The sequence below is a fragment of the Heptranchias perlo genome, chromosome 9 (assembly GCF_035084215.1).
Source record: "Heptranchias perlo isolate sHepPer1 chromosome 9, sHepPer1.hap1, whole genome shotgun sequence".
Lineage (NCBI taxonomy): Eukaryota > Metazoa > Chordata > Chondrichthyes > Hexanchiformes > Hexanchidae > Heptranchias > Heptranchias perlo.
Window position 1 is genome coordinate 46802 of NC_090333.1, and position 25411 is coordinate 72212.

General features: G+C 49.1%; 1 protein-coding gene across 1 annotated transcript in view; it reads right to left on the minus strand.

Moving 5' to 3' along the window:
* Positions 1–488: 488 nt before the first annotated feature.
* The window catches only part of LOC137324938 (leucine-rich repeat and IQ domain-containing protein 3-like), a 32042-nt gene continuing 7119 nt past the window's right edge, over positions 489–25411 (minus strand). Inside the window, exons 3-7 of the mRNA XM_067989627.1 lie at positions 22625–22758; positions 21436–21535; positions 10383–10530; positions 4216–4960; positions 489–959 (exon numbers count right to left, since the gene is read on the minus strand). Of these exons, the coding sequence (XP_067845728.1) occupies positions 749–959; positions 4216–4960; positions 10383–10530; positions 21436–21535; positions 22625–22758 (1338 nt within the window). The 3' untranslated portion in view covers positions 489–748. The remainder of the gene's footprint in view (positions 960–4215; positions 4961–10382; positions 10531–21435; positions 21536–22624; positions 22759–25411) is intronic.

The following is a 25411-nucleotide window of genomic DNA, read 5'->3' on the forward strand; positions in this document are numbered from 1 at the left end:
TCCAAACTGATACTACACCCAAACTGACTCATCACTCACAAACTGATCCATCACTTCAATACTGACCCACTGGAGTCAGTAAACCAGGGAAACGATCCAGGCGCTGGTCTGAGGGTCTTAGACGGGGGTGAATCATTCCCATTTACCTGCTGTGTACTGTCCATGTACAAGACTTGACACTGAGATACACACGAGATGTACAGTACCAGGCGGGAGTGAATCATTCCCTTTTACCCGCTGTGCGCTGTACATGGATAAGACCTGACACTGAGCTACACACGAGATGTACAGTACCAGGCGGGAATGAATCATTCCCTTTTACCTGCTGTGTGCTGTACATGTATAGGAGTTGACACTGAGACACACACAGGCTGTACTGTACCAGGCGGGAGTGAATCGTTCCCTTTTACCCGCTGTGTACTGTACATGTACAGGAGCTGACGCTGAGACACACATGGGCCAAACAGTAACAGACGGTAGAACCTGGGTGGGACTTGTGGATAACTGTTAGAATCCACCACTTTGTTTGTATATGTTCAAATTTTACAAAATCTCCGGCTTTGAAATACAGTCTGTTATCACTGGTGCTTTAAATAACTACTAACCTATACAATACAGTCATAGGTGGGGGCTATTTTACACTAAAATAATTAGACCAGTCCTATGCAAATTTCTTTGCTGATCAGCACTTGTGGCCGACTGTGTCTCGGGGGCCTGGCTGTCATATTTCTGGAGCAAATGCTGCAGATTAGATCTGAGGGGAAATGTCTGGCAATTTCTGTTGGTAGGTAGCGGTCTGTTCAGGTGTGGCTCCGTCAGTGGTTTCTGTGCTGTGGTGGCGTGTCTTCTGAGCTGCCACCCTGGTTCTGGCGTGCAGCAATCTGTCTTTCGCCGCTTGTGACAGAATAGTATTCGTGGTGGTTCTCGCTGCATTGTTCTCAGCTTGCATGACCGATTGCCTGGGGGGTGGGGGGGGAAGAAAGATGAGATTGCCCCTCGAGTCCAATGCAGCAGTGACTTAAATTGAGATCAGCATTATAATACACTTCACTCTGCACGTTAACATCTGGTCATTAAAATAATCACTGTTGCAATTTTTATAAACGTCGCACTGCTTATAAATGTTGCACTGTTTACATTTGTCATGTTGTTTATATTTGTCGCATGTTTATAATTGTCACGTTGTTTATAATTGTCGCTCCATTTATAATTGTCACGTTGTTTATAATTGTCGCTCTTAATAATTGTCACTGTTTATAATTGTCACGTTGTTTATAATTGTCGCTCCATTTATAATTGTCACGTTGTTTATAATTGTCACGTTGTTTATGATTGTCGCTCTTAATAATTGTCACTGTTTATAATTGTCACGTTGTTTATAATTGTCACGTTGTTTATAATTGTCGCTCCATTTATAATTGTCACGTTGTTTATAATTGTCGCTCTGTTTATAATTGTCACGTCGTTTATAATTGTCACGTCGTTTATAATTGTCACGTCGTTTATAATTGTCGCTCTGTTTATAATTGTCACGTCGTTTATAATTGTCACGTTGTTTATAATTGTCGCTCCATTTATAATTGTCACGTTGTTTATAATTGTCGCTCTTAATAATTGTCACGTTGTTTATAATTGTCACGTTGTTTATAATTGTCACTGTTTATAATTGTCGCGCTGTTTATGATTGTCGCTCTGTTTATTATTGTCGCTCCGTTCATAATTGTCACATCGTTTATAATTGTTGCTCTTAATAATTGTCACTGTTTATAATTGTCACGCTGTTTATAATTGTCGCTCTGTTTATTATTGTCGCTCTGTTTATTATTGTCGCTCTGTTTATTATTGTCGCTCTGTTTATAATTGTCACGTTGTTTATAATTGTCACGTTGTTTATAATTGTCGCTCCATTTATAATTGTCACGTTGTTTATAATTGTCGCTCTGTTTATAATTGTCACTGTTTATAATTGTCACGCTGTTTATGATTGTCGCTCTGTTTATTATTGTCGCTCCGTTCATAATTGTCGCTCTGTTTATAATTGTCGCTCCGTTCATAATTGTCACATCGTTTATAATTGTTGCTCTTAATAATTGTCACTGTTTATAATTGTCACGCTGTTTATAATTGTCGCTCTGTTTATTATTGTCGCTCTGTTTATTATTGTCGCTCTGTTTATTATTGTCGCTCTGTTTATTATTGTCGCTCTGTTTATTATTGTCGCTCTGTTTATTATTGTCACGTTGTTTATAATTGTCGCGTTGTTTATAATTGCCGTGCTGTTTATAATTGTCGCGTTGTTTATTATTGTCGCTCTGTTTATAATTGTCACGTTGTTTATAATTGTCACGTTTATTATTGTCGCTCTGTTTATAATTGTCGCGCTGTTTATAATTGTCGCTCTGTTTATTATTGTCATGCTGTTTATAATTGTCGTTCTGTTTATAATTGTCGCTCTGTTTATTATTGTCATGCTGTTTATAATTGTCGTTCTGTTTATAATTGTCGCTCTTTATAATTGTCGCATTGTTTATAATTATCGCGCTGTTTATAATTATCGCGCTGTTTATAATTATCGCGCTGTTTATAATTGTTGCATGTTTATAATTGGCGCGTTGTTTATATTTGTTGCATGTATATAATTGTCGCATTGTTTATAATTATCGCAGCGTTTATATTTGTTGCATGTTTATAATTGTCGCGCTGTTTATAATTGTCGCGCTGTTTATAATTGTCGCGCTGTTTATAATTGTCGCGCTGTTTATAATTATCACATTATTTATACTTTTTTTTTGTATTGTTTATAACCTTTGAGTCGCGTGTGGAAAGAAGTTCCGAAACAAATTATGAAAAGCTCAATGATAGCAACACAAAATCATGTGACCTTCTGTTTCCAATTAACTTAAATTTGGAACCATCAAGAGAGGGAGCGGGCGTAAAACAGGAATAACGAGAAACAATTTCAGGGCACGATGTCGCTCGCCTGTTCTGCACCTGTGGTACGGGCGCCACCATATTGGGGAGGGCGGCTTCCCAGGTCTCTGCGGGGTCCGCCTGGAACATGCCGCTCGGTCCCTCATAATATGTAAATGAGGGGCCTTGTTTTTCTATGTCTCCGCTCAGCGTTACCTGAGTGGAGTGTTTATCTGATTGGCCCGTACGACTGAGGCAGTTCTTCGTGTGACTGTTGAAGCTGTGGCACGGACCTTACATAGAATTTATAGCACAGAAACAGGCCATTCGGCCCAACTGGTGTTTATGCTTCACGCGTTCCTCTTCCCACCCCTCTTCATCTCACCCTATCATCATATCCTTCCAGTCATTTCTCCTTCATGTGCTTACCTCGCTTCCCCTTAAATACATCTATTCTATTCGCTTCAACTACTCCTTGTGGTAGCGAGTTCCACATTCTCACCACTCTCTGGGTAAAGAGGTTTCTCCTGAATTCCCTATTGGATTTATTAGTGACTATCTTATATTTATGGCCCCTATTTTTGGTCTCCCCCACATGTGGAAATATCCTCTCCGCATCTACCCTAACAAACCCCTTCACAATTTTGAAGACCTCTATCAGATCACCCCTCAGCCTTCTCTTGTCTAGAGAAAAGAGCCCCAGCCTGTTCAATCTTACCTGATAGTTATAACCTCTCAGTTCTGGTATTATCCTAGTAAATTTTTTTTGCACCTTCGCCAATGCCTCTATACCCTTTTTTGTGACATGGAGACCAGAACTGTTCACAGTACTCCAAATGTGATATGGAGACCAGAACTGTACACTGTACTCCAAATATAATATGGAGACCAGAACTGTACATTGTACTCCAAATATGATGTGGAAACTAAAACTGTGCACAGTAGTTCAAGTGTGAAATGGAGACCAGAACTGTACACAGTACTCCAAATGTGATATGGAGACCAGAACTGTACACAGTACTCCAAGTATGATATGGAGACCAGAACTGTGCACAGTACTCCAAGTATGATATGGAGACCAGAACTGTGCACAGTACTCCAAGTATGATATGGAGACCAGAACTGTGCACAGTACTCCTTTTTGTGGCATTCGAAAAGTTTGACCATTTGGACATTGAGTTGACACTTGGATTTTTAGACTTCCAAAGCAAATTGGAAGCACCAACACACCTAACAATTTATGTCAACAAGACTTCTGTGTAGGTATATTCACTGAAAATAAAAGGTTAAAAGCCGTGAACTCACTTGTACGTCATGAAGTCTCTTATTTCTTCCTTTTGCTGCTTTGCTTGCTTCCGGATGAGCTGCACTAAGTCGAGGTTCTGTTGATGGATATTTTCATTCTTTGCCCTGATTTGACGCTTCAGCAAGGCTTCTGACATCATGGTGTAGCGAGAGTTAAATTCCTTCGCTACCTGGTGCTCCAACCCACGACGGTTCTTCTCTTCAAGAAACAGAACGTGGCTCTGGCGAACGACCTTCAGCGACTCTTCCTGGTCTATTTTACGTTGCAGCAAGACCCCCTTGCTCCGAACCTTGTCCTCTTTATACTTTTGGAGAGGATCGTGACTTCTCTTGAGGGCTTGCCCGTGAACGTTGTCCCCCGCTTGCTCTTCGGCAGCTTTCGGCTTCCGGACCAGGTCTGCGCGCAGGCGCTGCTTCACTGCTTTCTCCCTGTCCCCATAGGCTTTCTGAATCGCCATAAACGGTGCCAGACTCATGCAGCCGTAGGATTTGGCATACAGCCTTTTGTCTAGGCTTACCGGCGGCCGGTAAGTGACTTTGGGCTGTGGTTTCTTACGGAGCATCTCGTGAAGCTGCTGAATGCCGAGGCGGACGTCATTTCCAGCCGCACGGCGACATAGCAGCATGTCGCGAGCATGCTCTGGCTGGTGGATAATCGGATGCAACACCAAACCCTCATTGATATTTTTTTCAGCCTCTTCTTCCTGCTCCTCCTCGTCCTGCGATGAGTCCAATTCAAATATACCTGTATGCAAAAGAGAGAACTGAAAATACGGTATGTCCTTTCTCAAAAATAGGAACAGGATACTGCAAGGTTGTCAGTGAATTATGAGACAGTAAAGAGTTTCACAGCCAATGAAGTAATTTTTGAAGTGTAGTCACTGTTGTAATGTGAGAAACGCGGCAGTCAATTAGCGCACACCAAGGTCCCACAAACAGCAATGTGATAATGACCAGCTCACCACCACCTTCTCACGGGCAATTAGGGATGGGCAATAAATGCAGGCCTCGCCAGCGACGCCCACATCTAATGAACGAATAAAAAAAAAGATAATCTGTTTTAGTGATGTTGGTTGAGTAATAAATATTGGCCCAGGACACCAGAAGAACTCCCCTGCTCTTCTTCAAAATAGTGACATTAGATATATTACGTCCAACTGAGAGGGCAGACTTGGTTTAATGTCTCATCTGAAAGACGGCACCTCCAACTGTGCAGCACTCCTTCTGTACTGCACTGGAATGTCAACCTGGGTTATGAGGCTCAAGTCTCTGGAATAGGACTTGAACCCACGACCTTCTGACTCAGAGGTGAGAGTGCTACCCACTGAGTCACGGCTGACACTTCCAGTCAAGGGGTTCAGCTGGGAGAGACAGCACGAGGATCTTTAGCCAGTGGAGCTGATCGGGAGTTGAGAGAGGAAGCCGTTGGGGGAGGATAGGGGTTCTGGAGTGACGGCGACTGGGGGGTTCGGGAGAGGGGTTAAATGTGGGGTCAGGAGGAGCAGGGTTGCTTACACTCCGGTAAGTTACTCATCTTCTTTGGTGCAGGCGATCCCCAGGGTCATTGTGGTGTCCTAAACCAGTTTCGATCGCTTAATTAGCTAAGGGAAAGCAGAGAGTAGTGGTGAACGGTTGTTTTTCAGACTGGAGGGAAGTATACAGTGGTGTTCCCCAGGGGTCAGTATTAGGACCACTGCTCTTTTTGATATATATTAATGACCTAGACTTGGGTATACAGGGCATAATTTCAAAGTCTGCAGATGACATGAAACTCGGAAATGTAGTTAACAGTGAGGAGGATAGTAACAGACTTCAGGGGGACATGGACAGACTGGTGAAATGGGCAGAAACATGGCAGATGAAATTTAACACAGAGAAATGTGAAGTGATGCATTTTGGTAGGAAGAATGAGGAGAGGCAATATAAACTAAGTGGTACAATTTTAAAAGGGATGCAGGAACAGAGAGACCTGGAGGTGCACATACACAAATCTTTGAAGGTGGCAGGACAAGGTGAGAAGGCTGTTAAAAAAGCACATGGGATTCTTGATTTTATTAATAGAGGCATAGAGTACAAAAGCAAGGAAGTTATACGAAACCTTTATAAAACACTGGTTAGGCCTCAGCTGGAGTATTGTGTTCAATTCTGGGCACCACACTTTAGGAAGGAGGTCATGGCCTTGGAGAGGGTGCAGAGGAGATTTACTAGAATGGTACCAGGGATGAGGGACTTCCGTTATGTGGAGAGACTGGAGAAGCTGGGATTATTTTCTTTAGAGCAGAGAAGGTTAAGGGGAAATTTGACAGAAGTGTTCAAAATCATGAAGGGTTTTGTAAGAGTAAATAAGGAGGAACTGTTTCCAGTGGCAGAAAGGTCGGTAACCAGAGGACACAGATTTAAGGTGATTGGCAAAAGAGCCAGAGGCAACATGAGGAAACATTTTTTTACGCAGCGAGTTGTTCTGATCTGGAATGCGCTGCCTGAAAGGGCGGTGGAAGCAGATTCAATAATAACTTTCAAAAGGGAATTGGATAAATACTTGAAGGGGGAAAATTTGCAGGACTATGGGGAAAGAGCAGGGGGAGTGAGACCAATTGGATCGCTCTTTCAAAGAGCCTCCTGTGCTGTACCTACTATGATACTATGGGCCCGATTTTACCAGGGGTGCGGGTTCCCGGCGGGTAGGCCTGCGCGCCCGGTGAAATTAGTGGGTTGCCCGCGCGATCGCAGCAGGCAACACACTAATTGGAGCCACTTACCTGCTCCTCCGGGTTCCGCGCTGCTGATCTGCGCGTCGGGCAGGCTGCGCATGCGCCGTAAGATCTGTCAGCTGGAGGCGCTCTATTTAAAGGGGCAGTCCTCCACTGACAGATGCTACCACAAACAGTAAAAATTACAGCATGGAGCAGCCCAGGGGGAAGGCTGCTCCCAGTTCAATGATGCCTCACCCCAGGTATCATTAGATGGGGTGAGGAGGAGGGGGAGGACAGAGATCTTCCCCCCAGCGGCCGGGAGGAAGCGGCCTGCCTCTGCCACCAAGAAGGCCTGGCCCGAGGTGTCAGAGGGGGTCAGCTGCGCCACCAACATATCGCCCACCTGCATACAGTGCAGGAGGCGCACCAATGACCTCAGTCGGTCAGCCACAGTGAGAACACGTAGTCTTTCCCCTACACTCCGCCTGCCACAACACTGCCCCCACCCCACATCTCCTTCGGCACTGCCAACACTACTCTGTCACATCACCCCTCATACCCACTCAAACCTCATCCTCATCTTACCTGCACCTACTCACCTCGCGAGTACTCACCCCGCCACTACCACGCAACCCAATCCTCATACAATCTCATGGCTCAATCCCATACTCACCCTCTCGTGCATCTCTCTCACGGCCAGCCTCACTCAACCTGCCACCACCTGTGCTGCAGCCACAGGGCATGCATCACATATGTGCAGTAGGCAGCGTAAGGCAAACGTGCTGTGAGCATGAAGGGGATGCACAAGGGTGTTTGAGGGTTTGTCATGGTTCTTACTTCTTTTGAATTAAAGAACAACTCACATCACACATTATATTGGCTCCACTAGTGCCATGTCTTCGCGAATCCTGTCCGGTTTGTGCAATAATGCCCGCTCCTGGCTATCCCTATGAGGACCCACCACTGATGCCACCCAGTGTGTCACTGCAGAGTGGGTGTAGGTGTATTTGCAGGGCTCATTTGCGCAGACGACTGAGAGACACCGGGGATGTCCCCGGTTGCAGCCTGGAAGGCTGTGGAGGTGCCCTCACGGGCACCGAAACACAGGAGGCGTTGGCCCAAAGCATCTACCAGGTCAGGGCATGAACAGGAGCAACCTGCCACCACCTCTGCTGGAGCCACAGGGGTAGTACCACGTAGGGGTACCAGGAAACGAAAACCCAAAGTTCTGTGAGCACACAGGGATTGCACCAGGGTGTTTGTCTATTTGTTATCTTTTTATTTCCAGTCTTTGAATGGCAACACGAAATAAAGTCACTTTTTCTCACCAATGCTGCCACCTCTTGTCCATAATTCTACGGCTTGTGCAATATGTCCCTTCCGTGCGCCTCATCATCACGACGACCACCCGGTCCCACCCATTGGGCATAATACAGTGGGTGCAGGTATACAGGCACCACTCTTCTGTGGAGGGAGCCTGTATGGACCCTCGTCTGTGCACGTTATGACATGTGAACGCCTCACACAGTGTGATGTTAGGAGAACCGTTGGCATATGAGTGCCTCCCTGGCACGAGCACGCAGGTGAGCCGGTGTTCGGGCCATGGGTCGTTCCTCCTCCTCTCGCTCGTACTCCTCCTCTTCCTCCTCATTGTCGTCCTCAATGTGGGTGGCGGGTGTGCATGGGGCCTCCTCCAGCGGCACCCCTCTCTGTAGTGCCATGTTGTGCAGGGCACAGCAGACAACTATAATTCGTCCCACTCGGAGTGGCGTGTATTGGAGCGCTCCCCCGGAACGATCACCTGAAGCCTGCTCAATTGTAGACCTGGTAGCAATGTGGCTGTCATTATATCGACGATGCGGCTCGGTAATGGGGTTCCTCAGAGGTGTCATAAGCCACGTGTGCAGGGGATATCCCTTGTCGCCGAGGAGCCAGCTGTTGCCGGTGTTGGGTGCGTGGAAGAGGGGCGGGATGGTGGACTCCCTGAGGACGAAGGCATCGTGGCAGCTGCCAGGGTATCTGGCGCACACGTGTAGGAATCTCTGGCGGTGGTCACAAATGAGCTGGGCGTTCATGGAGTGATACCCTTTCCTGTTGATGAACAGCCCTGGCTCATGTGGAGGTGCCCGTATTGCTATGTGGGTGCAATCGATTACACCCTGCACCCGTGGGAAGCCAGTCACAGCATGGAATCCAACCGCCCTCTCCGTCTGGCTGCGCTCATCCATGGCGAAGTTGATGTAGGTCGAGGCCCTGCGGAACAACCCATCGGTCACCTGCCTTATGCACTTGTGTGCAGACGACTGAGAGACCCCGGTGATGTCCCCCGTGGCACCCTGGAAGGATCCGGAGGCGAAGACGTTGAAGGCAGTGGTGACTTTGACGGCGACGGGTAAGAAGATGCTGCTTGGTCCATCCGGGAGCAGCTCGTCATTAAGGAGGCTGCAGATGTCGGCGACTACCTGGCGAGTGACTCTGAGCCTACGTATGCACTGCTGCTTAGGGAGGTCCATGACGCTGAGCCTCGGTCTGTAGACCCTGTGCAGAGGGTAGTGCCTCCTGCGACGCATCTCTCTCTGCGGTTGCCCTCCATCCTGCTGTGCAGGTGGATGTGCCGTGTTGTGAGGATGCACGTCTCTGAGGCGGACGGCGTGGACTGCGAGGCTGGTCATGCTGTTCGTCCTCCGAGGATGTCAACGCAGCACCCATCTGGCAGGTGTAGGTCTGCGGGGTTGTGCACGGTAGAAAAGCGTGTCCTCGCACAGGGATTGCACTTCCACGCCGGTGAATCTTCTTGCTTGGAGGAGGGTGGTGGAGGGCAGGCGTTGCCCTATGTGACGGAGTGGCCTCCTGCGTTGATGAAGGGTCTCCCCCACCCTGTGGAGTGCACCTTGGCAGCTGCCACAGGCTGCTGGCTGCAACACGTCCGTTTGGAGTGAGACTGTTTCCCCCAGTATGTGAAACAGTCTGAGTTGAAGGTAAAATCCCACACTTCCTAATAAGACAGCTGAATCAGGTCATTTAATGACCTGAACAAGCAAAGTAAATACACTCAAGTGGCATCCCGCTGGCTTTAATTGCCTGCGGGATTCCCACCAGCGGGGGCTGCGCACGCACCCCCGCACGTCAGCGCGGAACCCGGAAGTGGCCGGGATTGAGGGGCGATCCGGTCACGCACCTGGATATCGGGATTTTCGAGGCCCCCCCGCCGAGAACGCACCGGAAACCCAGTGCTAAAATCGGGCCCTATATAAGGGGATCAGAGAGGAATTTTCGAGATTTTTGTTCACCTAATTGGTCTGGGTTTTTAATCTGGTTTTTCGCCTCTCCCGTGAGATTACAGGGCTCCGGGTGGGTGTGGAGTGTCTGTATCGTGACGTTCAAGGCATCACAACCATATGGGACAGGCTGGGTGGACCAGAGGGTCTTTTCCTGTCTGCTGTTTTCGTATGTTCGAATGTAAGTTCACCGTACCTGGTCGTGGAGCGAATCTTGGCTGTCTGAATGTCCTATGCCTGAAAATAGTACTTTTCTGAGGTTTAAAGTTTGGGGTGTTCCACCTGCTCCACTGGGAAATGCGTGGATAAATGCCAGATGTCAGTTCATTGGCTTCACACCGATCCTAAACAAACAAACACAATGTAATGAGAATAACTAAACTTGTTTTTATTATCCGCTGTGGATTGCACATCAAATGATATAAACAGCTGAGTAAAGAGATAAACAAAAATATCACAATGCTGGAATTCTGAAATAGAAACAGAAAATGGTGTAAATCTGTAGCAGGTCCACCGGCACCTGAGAGCAGAGAGGACAGCTGAACGTTTCAGGCGGAACCGCTCTTCGTCAGAAGTGGCATTGCTGCACTGGAGTGTCGGCCTAGATTACATGCTCAAGTCCTGATGTGAGACTTGAAACAACAACCTTCTCACCCAGAAAGAGAGAGTGCTACCAAATGAACTAAGATAACACACACACACACACACACAGACACATGCACACAGACACATGCACACAGACATGCAGATACACGTGCACACACACAGACACGCATTCAGACGCACCCACGCAGTCACACACACACAGGCATACACGCGGAGGCACACAGAAGCTGAAACTCTGGCCAGGTATTCACTCTTAAAGCTGAATGTAACTCCAGCCATTGCCCTGTCAAACAGCTCTCTCCAGGGGCCACACAAGGAGACTTTCCTGGTTAGCATCACATCACATGAAACATTTTGGGGTCGATTTTAGGATGGCCGAGCGGGTGCGTTCGTGGCGAGGGGGCTCCGAAAATTCGGGATTTCCGGGGCGTGTCCGGAACCCTGCTCCAACCCACCCACTTCCGGGTTCCCCAATGACGCGCTTAGGTGCGCGCGGAGCTCCCGCATGTGGGACTCCCACCAGCAATTAAAGTCGGCAGGATCCCATTCAAATCAATTAATTTGATAGTTCAGGTCGTTTGCAGACCTGATTGGGAGGATATTTTAGGAGGGGTGGGATTTTCATCTAGACTGAGCGTGTTTCCCGTACTGGGGGAAACACTCCCAGTTGAAACAGATGTGTTGCAGCCACCAGCCTGTAAGAGCTGCAAAGGTTCATTTGACAGGTGGGGGTGGGTGGTGGGGGGGGGAAACCCTCACTCATTGCAGGAGGCCACTCTGTCACTTTGGACAAAGTTTGGCCTGCCCCACCCTCCTCCTAACACAAAAATTCACAAACTTGGAACCTCAACCCCAGTGTGCAGACACATTTACCTACCGTGCGGACCCCCTCAAACGTACATCTTCTGGATGGGGGCCGCATGACCTCCTCGGAGGACGAATAGCATCAGCAGCCTCGCTGGCCACGCCGTCCATCTCTGACACGTGGAGCTCCACAACACAGTGCTATCTCACATCCACCTGCACAGCAGGAGGGAGGGCAATGGCAGAGAGAGATGCGTCGCAGAGGGCACTACGCTCGCCACAGGGTCTACAGACCGAGGCTCAGCTTCCTGGACCTCTCTGAGGAGCAGTGCACATGGAGGCTCAGAGTCACTTGACATGTAGTCGTGGACATGTGCAGCTTCCTTCATGCCGAGCTGCTCCCGGCTGGCCCGAGCACCATCTTCTTACCCGTCGCTGTCAAAGTCATCACTGCCCTCAACAACTTCTCCTCTGTATCCTTCCAGGGTGCCACCGGGGACATCGCTGGCGTCTCTCAGTCATCTGCACAAAAGAGCCCTGCAAATACACCTACTCCCACTCTGCAGTGACGCAATAGGTGGCATCAGGTGTGGGTCTTCATGGTGATCCTCAGGAAAGGGAATTATTGCACAAACCAGACAAGATTTGCAAAGACGTGGCAGTGGTAGTGATAACAAATTTTAATGTGCTTGGCAAAACAAACAAAACTACATGAAAAACATGACATTCTGTCATACACCCTTGTGCATCTCCTTTGTGCTCACAAAACCTGTGGCTTCAACAGAGGTAGTGGCAGGTTGCTCTTGTCCATGCCCTTACCGATGAGATGCTTTGTGCAGACGCCCTCTGGGTTTCGGTACCCGTGAGGGCCCCTCCAAAGACTGCTCCACCTGCACTTGTGCAGGGGCAGACTCGGCCACCTGGAGAGGAGGCAACATTGCGGGTACTGGTTGAGACGTGGGAGCGCTTTGAGTGGCGTCCCCACTTCCATGTCCCCTTTCACCGTCATCCCTCCCCTGGGCCAGGCCCACATCACTCCTACCACTCTGCTGGACAACAGTTTGGAGGATATGTGTGAAGCCTTGTAAGGCCAGTGCTAGTGTATCTGCCTGCCTGTTTAAGGCGGCAGAATGTTGTTCACTGTGATTCCAAACGGCCGTTGTCAGAGTCTGAATGCTCTGGCAGTATAACGTGGATAAATGTGAAGTTATCCACTTCGGAAGAAAAAACAGAAAGGCAGAGTATTATTTAAATAGTGATTGATTGGGGAATGTTGATGTACAAAGGGACCTGGGTGTCCTTGTACACCAGTCACTGAAAGCAAACATGCAGGTGCAGCAAGCAGTTTGGAAGGCAAATGGTATGTTGGCCTTCATTGCAAGAGGATTTGAGTACAGGAGCAAGGATGTCTTACTGCAGTTATACGGGGCCTTGGTGAGACCACACCTGGAGTATTGTGTGCAGTTCTGGTCTCCTAACCTAAGAAAGGATATACTTGCCATAGAGGGGGTGCAGCGAAGGTTCACCAGACTGACTCCTGGGATGGCAGGACTGTCCTATGAGGAGAAATTGGGTTGACTCAGCCTGTATTCACTCGAGTTTAGAAGAGTGAGAGGGGATCTTATTGAAACGTATAATATTCTGAAAGGACTAGACAGACTGGATGCAGGGACGATGTTTCCCCTGGCTGGGGGGGGGTCCAGAACGAGGGGTCACAGTCTCAGGGGTAGGACATTTAGGACTGAGATGAGGAGAAATTTCCTTACTCAGAGGGTGGTGAACCTGTGGAATTCTCCACCACAGAAGGCTGTGGAGGCCAAGTCACTGAATATATTTAAGAAGGAGATTAATAGATTTCTAGACACAAAAGGCATCAAGGGGTATGGGGAGAGAGCGGGAATATGGTATTGAGATAGAGGATCAGCCATGATCATATTGAATGGCGGAGCAGGCTCGAAGGGCCGAAAGGCCTACTCCTGCTCCTGTTTTCTATGTTTCTATGACTCATTTGTGAGCCGTGCTTGAAGCTCAACGGAGGCGAGCCTTCCCTCCATCGCAGACATTGCCGCACTTGCCCCGCGACAGTATCTCAGAGAGTTGCTCACGTCCCCGTGACACTATCTCAGAGGTTCCCTCACGTCCCTGTGCCACTATCTCAGAGATGCCCTCTCGTCCCTGTGCCACCATTCCACTCATGCAGGAGTTGGACTCCTCCATCCTCTGCGCTGTTGTGGAGAGTGCGCATGGCACCTGTTCCAGCACCTCGTAAATGTGCTGCTGACCCTCGATCGTTCTCCTTTTAAAGGATGGACCCCGGGGTTCAGCATCTGCGTCCAGCTGAGCAGAGACGACAGGAGTGAGCCCACCGACGCAGACTCTTCGCAGCTGCCACCAGTGTCTGCTCGTGCTCACATGTGCCAACCCAACTAAATGAGGACTAGGACCCACCGAGGTATGAGTATCTGTGCTGGTGGTTGGCTCGCTAGGATGGTGCACCCTCAGAGGCCGGCAGATCCTCTGAGGAATCGCCCTCTGCCATCACAGCAGTCGCTGAAGGCCCTGTAGGAGAACAGAAGGCAATATTAAGCATGATCACAGATGTATCATGTTGCGATGAGCATACCGAGGTGCTGAAGATGGCAAGGCACGTTACTGTCAATTCATATTGTGTTTGCTGAATGTTAAAGTTATGTCACCAAATGTTTGTCGGGTGCCAGTCTCGGCGTCCCCGATGGACAGGCACTCAAGGGTTCAGCTGAGCTCCAGCGTCTCCTGCTCCGCATCTGTGAGGACGACTATTTGTTGCGGCCCCACTCCTGTCCTCGTCCTCTCCCGTGCATTTTGGGCTCTCTTCTCCTATAAGGGGAGAAAGTAGAGAGGTGTGAGGGAGTGATGGTGACGTGGCCAACCGATGAATGCATTGGTTTGGGAGTGGCTGACCGTGAAAGAGATGCATCAGAGGGTGAGTATGAGACAGAGCCATCACATTGTGTGAGGATTGGGTTGAGTGGTAGTGGTGGGGTGACTAATGGGGAGGTGAGGGAGTGGTGAGGAAGTGCAGGTAAGTTGAGGATGAGCCTTAAGTAGGTGCGGGGAGTGATGTGATAGAGTAGCTTTGGCAGTGCAGAATGAGTTGGGGGGTGGGGGCGGTGATGTGGAAGATGGAGTGTAGGAGAATCAGTGAGTGTACTCACTTTGACTGACCTAATTAGGTCATTGAAGCACTTCCTGCACTGGATCCAGTGCGGGAGATGTTGCTCCTGCTGGTGACCTTCTCTGTCACCTCAAGCCAGGCCTTCTTGGTGGCAGAGGCAGGCCACTTCCTCCCGTCCGCCGGATAAAACACATCCCTCCTCCTCCTCACCGTCTGGAGTGAGGCATCGTTGAATCTTGGAGCAGCCTTGCCCCTGGGCTGCTCCATTGTGGTGTTTCCTCTCGGAGAAGCCATTGGAGGACTGCCTCTTTAAGTAGAGCTCCTCCAGCTGACAGCCTGTGATGAGGGCGCGCAGTCCGCCCGCTGCGCAGCTTTCGGACGGCAAACCCGGAAGCCACGTTAAGTGGCTCCAATTGACTCGCGATCGTGTGCGGAATGGAAATTTTTTATTGGGCGGGTTACCCACGCGCCCAATCACCCCACCCCCCCCTTCCCCTCCACCCCGCTACCATCCCGCCTCCCCGCTAATATCTGGGCCCTTGTATTAAACAGCACTAACAGATAAACAGCTCATGAAATCAGATTTACCTCTAACAACTCAACCTGCAGTTTGTCTAGGTCAAGCTGTAAATGGATGGCATTACATCGACCATCCTGCTGGTTCCTGCTATTTTCTACCTAGACAATCAATAACACAATTCGATTACTAGATGTGGTATTGATCAAGTACAATTAAATAAATACTAGAGATACATCATTACAGTCAGTTTGAAAAAATCTGAAGATTAAAACCGACCTCAGTATTGTAATTGTACCATGTTAAATTAAACCTTGCATATTATGCAAATCAATAATAACTTTACATCACAAGCTGCGCTCCAAATAAAATCTATTTCCAGATTAAAAGGACGAGGGTAGTTTCCGATCTCTACCCAGTGCTCTGATACACAGTCCCACCCAGTGCCGATACACAGTCCCACCCAGTGCTCTGAGACACAGTCCCACCCAGTGCTCTGATACACAGTCCCACCCAGTGCCGATACACAGTCCCACCCAGTGCTCTGAGACACAGTCCCACCCAGTGCTCTGATACACAGTCCCACCCAGTGCCGATACACAGTCCCACCCAGTGCTCTGAGACACAGTCCCACCCAGTGCTCTGAGACACAGTCCCACCCAGCGCTGAGTCACAGTCCCACCCACTGTCAATACACAGTCCCAGCCAATGCTCTGATCCACAGTCCCACCCAGTGCTCTGATCCACAGTCCCACCCAGTGCTCTGATCCACAGTCCCACCCAGTGCTCTGATCCACAGTCCCACCCAGTGCTCTGATCCACAGTCCCACCCAGTGCTCTGATCCACAGTCCCACCCAGCGCTCTGATCCACAGTCCCACCCAGCGCTCTGATCCACAGTCCCACCCAGCGCTCTGATCCACAGTCCCACCCAGCGCTCTGATCCACAGTCCCACCCAGCGCTCTGATCCACAGTCCCACCCAGCGCTCTGATCCACAGTCCCACCCAGCGCTCTGATCCACAGTCCCACCCAGCGCTCTGATCCACAGTCCCACCCAGTGCTCTGATCCACAGTCCCACCCAGCGCTCTGATCCACAGTCCCACCCAGCGCTCTGATCCACAGTCCCACCCAGCGCTCTGATCCACAGTCCCACCCAGCGCTCTGATCCACAGTCCCACCCAGCGCTCTGATCCACAGTCCCACCCAGCGCTCTGATCCACAGTCCCACCCAGTGCTCTGATCCACAGTCCCACCCTGTGCTCTGATACACAGTCCCACCCAGTGCTCAGATCCACAGTCCCACCCAGTGCTCTGATCCACAGTCCCACCCAGTGCTCTGATCCACAGTCCCACCCAGTGCTCTGATCCACAGTCCCACCCAGTGCCGATACACGGTCCCTCCCAATGCTCTGATCCACAGTCCCACCCAGTGCTCTGATCCACAGTCCCACCCAGTGCCGATACACGGTCCCACCCAGTGCTCTGATACACAGTCCCACCCAGTGCTCTGATCCACAGTCCCACCCAGTGCTCTGATACACAGTCCCACCCAGTGCTCTGATACACAGTCCCACCCAGTGCTCTGATACACAGTCCCACCCAGTGCTCTGATACACAGTCCCACCCAGTGCTCTGATACACAGTCCCACCCAGTGCTCTGATACACAGTTCCACCCAGTGCCGATACACAGTCCCATCAGTGCCAATACACGGTCCCAGCCGTGCTCTGATACACAGTCCCACCCAGTGCTCTGATACACAGTTCCACCCAGTGCCGATACACAGTCCCATCAGTGCCAATACACAGTCCCATCCAGTGCTCTGATACACAGTCCCACCCAGTGCCGATACACAGTCCCACCAGTGCCAATATACAGTCCCACCAGTGCCAATACACAGTCCCAGCCGTGCTCTGATACACAGTCCCAGCCAATGCTCTGATACACAGTCCCACCCAGTGCTCTGATCCACAGTTCCAGCCAATGCTCTGATCCACAGTCCCACCCAGTGCCGATACACGGTCCCAGCCAATGCTCTGATCCACAGTCCCACCCAGTGCCGATACACGGTCCCAGCCAATGCTCTGATCCACAGTCCCAGCCAATGCTCTGATCCACAGTCCCACCCAGTGCTCTGATCCACAGTCCCATCCAGTGCTCTGATACACAGTCCCACCCAGTGCTGACATACAGTCACAGCCAGTGCCCTGATACACGGTCCCACCCAATGCTCTGATACACGGTCCCACCCAATGCTCTGATACACAGTCCCACCCAGTGCCGATGCACAGTTCGATCCAGTGCTCTGATACACAGTCCCACCCAGTGCTGATACACAGTTCCATCCGGTGCTCTGATACACAGTCCTACCCAGTGCTCTGATACACAATCTCACCCAGTTCTCTGATACACAGCCCCATCCAGTGCTCTGATGCACAGTCCCACCCAGGGCCAATACACAGTGCTCTGATACACAGTCCCACCCAGTGCCGATACACAGTCCCATCCAGTGATCTAATACACAGTCTCACCCAGTGCTCTGATACACAGTCTCACCCAGTGCTCAGGGTACGGTAGCATAGTGGTTACTGGACTCGTAATCCAGAGGCCTGGACTAATAATCCAGAGTCATGAGTTCAAATCCCGCCACGGCAGCTGGGGAATTTAAATTCAATTAATTAAATGAAATCTGGAATTAAAATACTAGTATCAGTAATGGTGGCCATGAAACTACCGGATTGTCGTAAAAACCCATCTGGTTCACTAATGTCCTTTAGGGAAGGAAACCTGCCGTCCTTACCCGGTCTGGCCGATATGTGACTCCAGATCCACAGCAATGTGGTTGATTCTTAATTGCCCTCTGAAATGGCCGAGCAAGCCACTCAGTTGTAAAATCTTGCTTAAAAAAAAGTCACAAGAAGAATAAAACCGGACGGACCACCCGGCATCGGACCACTAGGCACCGGACATGACAAAGGCAAACCAAGCCCAGTTGACCCTGCAAAGTCCTCCTTACTAACATCTGGGGTCTTGTTCCAAAATTGGGAGAGCTGTCCCACAGACTAGTTAAGCAACAGCCTGACATAGCCATACTCACAGAATCATACCTTTCAGCCAACGTCCCAGACTCTTCCATCACCATCCCTGGGTATGTCCTGTCCCATCGGCAGGACAGACCCACCAGAGGTGGCGGTACAGTGATATACAGTCAGGAGGGGGTGGCCCAGGGAGTCCTCAACATTGACTCTGGACCCCATGAAATCTCATGGCATCAGGTCAAATATGGGCAAGGAAACTTCCTGCTGATTACCACCTACTGCTCTCCCTCAGCTGATGAATCAGTCCTCCTCCATGTTGAACACCACTTGGAGGAAGCACTGAGGGTAGCAAGGGCACAAAATGTACTCTGGGTGGGGGACTTCAATGTCCATCACCAAGAGTGGCTCGGTAGCACCACGACTGACCAAGCTGGCCAAGTCCTGAAGGACATAGCTGCCAGACTGGGCCTGCGGCAGGTGGTGAGCGAACCAACACGAGGGAAAAACTTACTTGACCTCCTCCTCACCAATCTACCTGTCGCAGATGCATCTGTCCATGACAGTATTGGTAGGAGTGACCACCGCACAGTCCTCATGGAGATGAAGTCCTTCGCACAGAGGACACCATCCAACGTGTTGTGTGGCACTACCACCGTGCTAAATGGGATAGATTCAGAACAGATCTAGCAGCTCAAAACTGGGCATCCATGAGGCGCTGTGGGCCATCAGCAGCAGCAGAATTGTATTCCACCACAATCTGTAACCTCATGGCCCGGCATATTCCTCACTCTACCATTACCAACAAGCCAGGGGATCAACCCTGGTTCAATGAGGAGTGTAGAAGAGCATGCCAGGAGCAGCACCAGGCGTACCTAAAAATGAGATGCCAACCCAGTGAAGCTACAACTCAGGACTACATGCATGCTAAACAGCAGAAGCAACATGCTATAGACAGAGCTAAGCGATTCCACAACCAACAGATCAGATCAAAGCTCTGCAGTCCTGCCACATCCAGTCGTGAATGGTGGTGGACAATTAAACAACTAACGGGAGGAGGAGGCTCTGTAAACATCCCCATCCTCAACGATGGCGGAGTCCGGCACGTGAGTGCAAAAGACAAGGCTGAAGCGTTTGCAACCATCTTCAGCCAGAAGTGCCGAGTGGATGATCCATCTCAGTCTGTGCCCGATATCCCCACCATCACAGAAGCCAGTCTTCAGCCAATTCGATTCACTCCACGTGATATCAAGAAACGGCTGAGTGCACTGGATACAGCAAAGGCTATGGGCCCCGATAACATCCCGGCTGTAGTGCTGAAGACTTGTGCTCCAGAACTAGCTGAGCCTCTAGCCAAGCTGTTCCAGTACAGCTACAACACTGGCATCTACCCGACAATGTGGAAAATTGCCCAGGTACATCCTCTCCACAAAAAAGCAGGACAAATCCGATCCGGCCAATTACCGCCCCATCAGTCTACTCTCAATCATCAGCAAAGTGATGGAAGGTGTCGTCGACAGTGCTATCAAGCGGCACTTACTTACCAATAACCTGCTCACCGATGCTCAGTTTGGGTTCCGCCAGGACACTCGGCTCCAGACCTCATTACAGCCTTGGTCCAAACATGGACAAAAGAGCTGAATTCTAGAGGTGAGGTGAGAGTGACTGCCCTTGACATCAAGGCAGCATTTGACCAGGTGTGGCACCAAGGCGCCCGAGTAAAATTGAAGTCAATGGGAATCGGGGAAAACTCTCCAGTGGCTGGAGTCATATCTAGCACAAAGCAAGATGGTAGTGGTTGTTGGAGGCCAATCATCTCAGCTGCAGGACATTGCTGCAGGAGTTCCTCAAGGCAGTGTCCCAGGCCCAACCATCTTCAGCTGCTTCATCAATGACCTTCCCACCATCATGAGGTCAGAAATGGGGATGTTCGCTGATGATTGCACAGTGTTCAGTTCCATTTGCAACCGCTCAGATAATGAAGCAGTCCGAGCCTGCATGCAGCAAGACCTGGACAACATCCAGGCTTGGGCTGATAACTGGCAAGTAACATTCGTGCCAGACAAGTGCCAGGCAATGACCATCTCCAACAAGAGAGAGTCAAACCACCTCCTCTTGACATTCAACGGCATTACCATCGCCGAATGCCCTACCATCAACATCATGGGGGTCACCATTGACCAGAAACTTAACTGGACCAGCCATATAAATACTGTGGCTGCAAGAGCAGGTCAGAGGCTGGGTATTCTGCGGCGAGTGACTCACCTCCTGACTCCCCAAAGCCTTTCCACCATCTACAAGGCACAAGTCAGCAGTGTGATGGAATACTCTCCACTTGCCTGGATGAGTACAGCTCCATCAACAATCAAGAAGCTCGACATCATCCAGGACAAAGCAGCCCACTTGATTGGCACCCCATCCACCACCCTAAACATTCACTCCCTTCACCACCGGCGCACAGTGGCTGCAGTGTGTACCATCCACAGGATGCACTGCAGCAACTCGCCAAGGCTTCTTCGACAGCACCTCCCAAACCCGCGACCTCTACCATCTAGAAGGACAAGAGCAGCAGGTACATGGGAACAACACCACCTGCACGTCCCCCTCCAAGTCACACACCATCCCGACTTGGAAATATATCGCCGTTCCTTCATCGTCGCTGGGTCAAAATCCTGGAACTCCCTTCCTAACAGCACTGTGGGAGAACCTTCACCTCACGGACTGCAGCGGTTCGAGAAGGCGGCTCACCACCACCTTCTCAAGGGCAATTAGGGATGGGCAATAAATGCCGGCCTCGCCAGCGACGCCCACATCCCGTGAACGAATAAAAAAAAATACACAGTTCCACTCGGTGCTCGGGTACACGGTCCCGCGCGGCGCTCGGGTACACGGTCCCGCGCGGCGCTCGGGTACACGGTCCCGCGCGGCGCTCGGGTACACTCTCACTCAATATTGTGATGTGTGTTCCCAGCATTCAATGCTCTCGAGTTCAAAGGCAAAACATTTGCCCTTAAGTTTCTTCTAAAGATTATAAATAAGATTAAAACTTAAAGTCTCGAGGTGGATCTAAAACAAAAATTTCAACCACTAAAACAGCACTGATTTGCATTGCTCAGTCTCGTGATTACTCACCCACAGACTCCCATCCTCCAGTACATGGATACCCTGGCTGCATAATTCTGCGTTCACCTGCTGACATGGCAAATGTTTTTGACGTGGGATTGAGATAACTCTGGTTTAGTGAAACAAAATACAAAATACAGTACTGTTAGTATTTCAGTACCGGTTACTAAAATGTCCAGTTATTAATAGGGTGATGTTAACATTGATGAAACAAAAGGCTATTTAATGTTGCCAGTGATGGCAATGGAATCGAGCTGGTGGAGCTGTTACCATCAGAGATATTGCACATCACCCAAAGATATTTTTTGGTAAGCTGTGTGCCCCCGGTACATGCAGAAATCCATAACCATACCCAAGACTCCAAACCACGCTACTGAAAAACCAACACAGGGAGAGAGTTCCTTTTCTTCCCCCATCACCTTCTCAGGGCAACTGGTTAGGCCTCAGCTGGAGTATTGTGTCCAATTCTGGGCACCACACTTTAGGATGGATGTCAAGGCCATGGAGAGGGTGCAGAGGAGATTTAGCGGGATGGTACCAGGGATGAGGGACCTCAGTTATTTGGAGAGACTGGAGAAGCTGGGATTGTTCTCCTTGGAACAGAGAAGGTTAAGGGGAGATTTGATAGAGGTGTTCAAAATCGTGAGGGATTTTGATGGAGTAAATAAGGAGAAACTGTTTCCAGTGGCGAGAGGGTCAGTAACAGCTTGTGCAATAGCCCACTGACCATCGGCCACTGGACTCGCACAGGACTGGCGACTGGGGTAGAGTATCCGAGGGGGACAGGTGCCCATGGAAACAGACCCCAGCGCACAGTCAACGCCTCTGGAGAGAAGGGGAGATAATTACCAAAAAGAATTCTTTTTTAAAAAAACAGAATAAAAAATAGTGTCAATAATAAGAGACTGAAAGAATAAACAAGGGGGAAAAAACTAATGGCTGCAACAAATAAATCAAAACGAGTAACAACAAATGAAGCATAAAAAGAGGAAAGGAATTTAAAAGGAATGAGTATAAATAGAAAAACAATTAAACCATTTAAATTAGTTAATAGGTTTTCTATTTTTATTTTGCACTGTAGCTACAGATGATTTGACATTAAAGAAATGGTTTAACAATTAGCATGACCAAACCAGACAGGGAGCAGTTTTATAGAATACAGTTTGTGAAACAAGAACACGTGTAAATCAATAAATACCTCAGCTTCTTTCTGGTTAAGTATCCACGGATCCATCGCTGAAGGATCAGCAATGGTGAATAATGGGCAAGAATATTGTTCATGGTAGAAATCAGATTCCTGATCTGCTTCATCTCACTCCGCAGGGTCGAGATCTGCGTGAGAGGTAAAAGCACCAACATGTGATTCCAATTCGACGAGAGACCAAAGGGCTTGTTCACACAGCAACAGCATCGAGAATTAAACAGCTAGCGCTATTCTTTTTCATTGACCCACGTGGGTTTGAGAAAGAAGAATTCTGCCGTCTCCTTTAATGCGGAAAGGCCGATCGATGAGAAATACTCCTGATAGAAGTTACACAGCCTAAGTTTTTTGCAGTTTCCCCCAGTGGCATTGACTGGTGGCTGGGGTAGAGTCCCATGGAAATCCAGCACCTTCCAGTACCTCTCCCGACGGGCCTTCTTCATTTCTGAGCCTGGACAACGAATGTTATCAAGCGTTCACTAAGGTAAGTCAGACAAGCTCAATCCAGTGGGAATCTGAGCTAATTTCACCCCCCCCCACCCCACCTCCATTGCCCCACTTAGAACCCGCCTCTGCATTATTATCGGGGGCCCTAACAGTCTGTGTGGCGTGGACATGCTGATATACATCAGCACGGACAGGCCCCAGCAAGGTGTTCACTCTGTAGCTAGGAATCTCCCTTTGACTGTCCTCTTGAGGCAGGTAATTGGGAAATTTTGCAGACTTTCCAAGATTCTACTTAATATTAGCTAATTAGAAGAACGAAATTGAGGGAACTGACTGTAGCTAACCAGACTGACAACAACAACGTGCATTTATACAGCATCTTTAACACAGTAAAATGTCCCAAGGCGCTTCACAGGAGCGATTATCAGACAAAATTTGACACCGAGCCACATAAGGAGATATCAGGACAGGCTTGGTCAAAGAGGTAGGTTTTAAGGAGCATCTTAAAGGAGGAGAGAGAGTTAGAGAGGCGGAGAGGTTTAGGGAGGGAATTCCAGAGCTTAGGGCCTCGGCAGCTGAAGGCACGGCCGCCAATGGTGGGGCGATGGGAATGGGGGATGGAAAAGAGGCCAGAATTGGAGGAGCGCAGAGATCTTGGAGGGCTGTAGGGCCGGGGGAGGTTACAGAGATAGGGAGGGGGCGAGGCCATGGAGGGATTTGGAAACAAGGATGAGAATTTTAAAATCAAAGCATTGCCGGACTGGAGCCAGTGTAGGTCAGCAAGCACAGGGGGTGATGGGTGAATGGGACTTGGTGCGAGTTAGAGTACAGGCAGCAGAGTTTTGGATGAGCTCCTAACCTCAGTGTTGTACCATCATCTGCTAAACAATTAAATGGCAAATAGTGAAAGGTGTAGATGAGGTAGAAGGGAACAAGCTACTTATCTTGGTCAGTGAGTACAGGACTAAAAGCACAAATAAATTTCACAAGCCTCCAGCAAGGTTAGAGATCAGATGAAACTTATTTTCCCACAGGATAATGGAAAAGTTCCTGAGAAGGAGTCAACTGGCACCTGTAGAAAGGAGATGCAATGAAATCTGTTAATAAGCAGGATTGAGGGTAGTTTTACAGAAATGTTTAACAGCACGGCTCGATGTTTCTTCAGGGGTTCTACCCACCTACCGCCATTGTAGGAGTGCCGTGACCACCAGAACTGTGGTAGTTCAAGAAGAGGACCCATCAACACCTTCTCAGGATGGACAATAAGTGTGGTCTTGCCAGCAAAGCCCACACCCCACGACCACATTTTTTAAAAGTAGCGGAAAGAAATGGGTGTTTCTTAAATTAGAGGATGAACAGGTGGGGGAGGCTGTGATTGGGTCGTTAATTATGGAGTCTGGCTAGAAGGGGTGTAATGGGCCAAATGGCCTTTTTTTCCACTCTGCATTCCCCACTAGGGACAAAGGTAGGACAACTAAAACCAGAGCTCCCTGGACGAAAAAAAGATGTAAAGATGCCAAAATCACAGGTAGTTGAGATACTGGATGGGTTAAAATTGATAAAGAGGAGGTACTAGAAAGGCTAGCTGTACTTAAAGTAGATAAGTCACCCAGTCTGGATGGGATGCATCCTGGGTTGCTGAGGGAAGCAAGGGTGGAAATTGCGGAGGTACTGGCCATAATCTTCCAAACATCCTGAGATACGGGGATGGTGCCAGAGGACTGGAGAATTGCAAATGTAACACCCTTGTTCAAAAAAAGGATGTAAGGATAAACCCAGCAACTATAGGGCAGTCAGTTTAACCTCGGTGGTGGGGAAACTTTTAGAAACGATAATCCGGGACAAAATTAACAGTCACTTGGACAAATATGGATTAATAAAGGAAAGCCAACGTGGATTTTTTAAAGGCAAATCATGTTTAACCAACTTGATGGGAGTTTTTTGATGAGGCAACAGAGAGGGTAGATGAGGGCACAGAGTACAAAAGTAAGGAGGTTATGATGAACCTTTATAAAACACTGGTTCGACTGCAACTGGAGAATTGTGTGCAGTTCTGGGCACTGCAGTTTAGGAAGGATGAGAGGGTGCAGAAGAGATTTACTGGAATAATTCCAGGGATGAAGGACTTCAGTTACTTGCATAGACTGGAGAAGCTGGGACTGTTCTCCTTAGAGCAGAGAAGGTTGGGAGGAGATTTGATCGAGGTATTCAAAATCATGAAGGGTCTGGACAGAGTAGATAGAGAGAAACTGTTCCCATTGGCAGAGGGGTCAAGAACCAGAGGACAAAGATTTAAGTTGATTGGCAAAAGAACCAATGGTGACATGAGGAAAAACT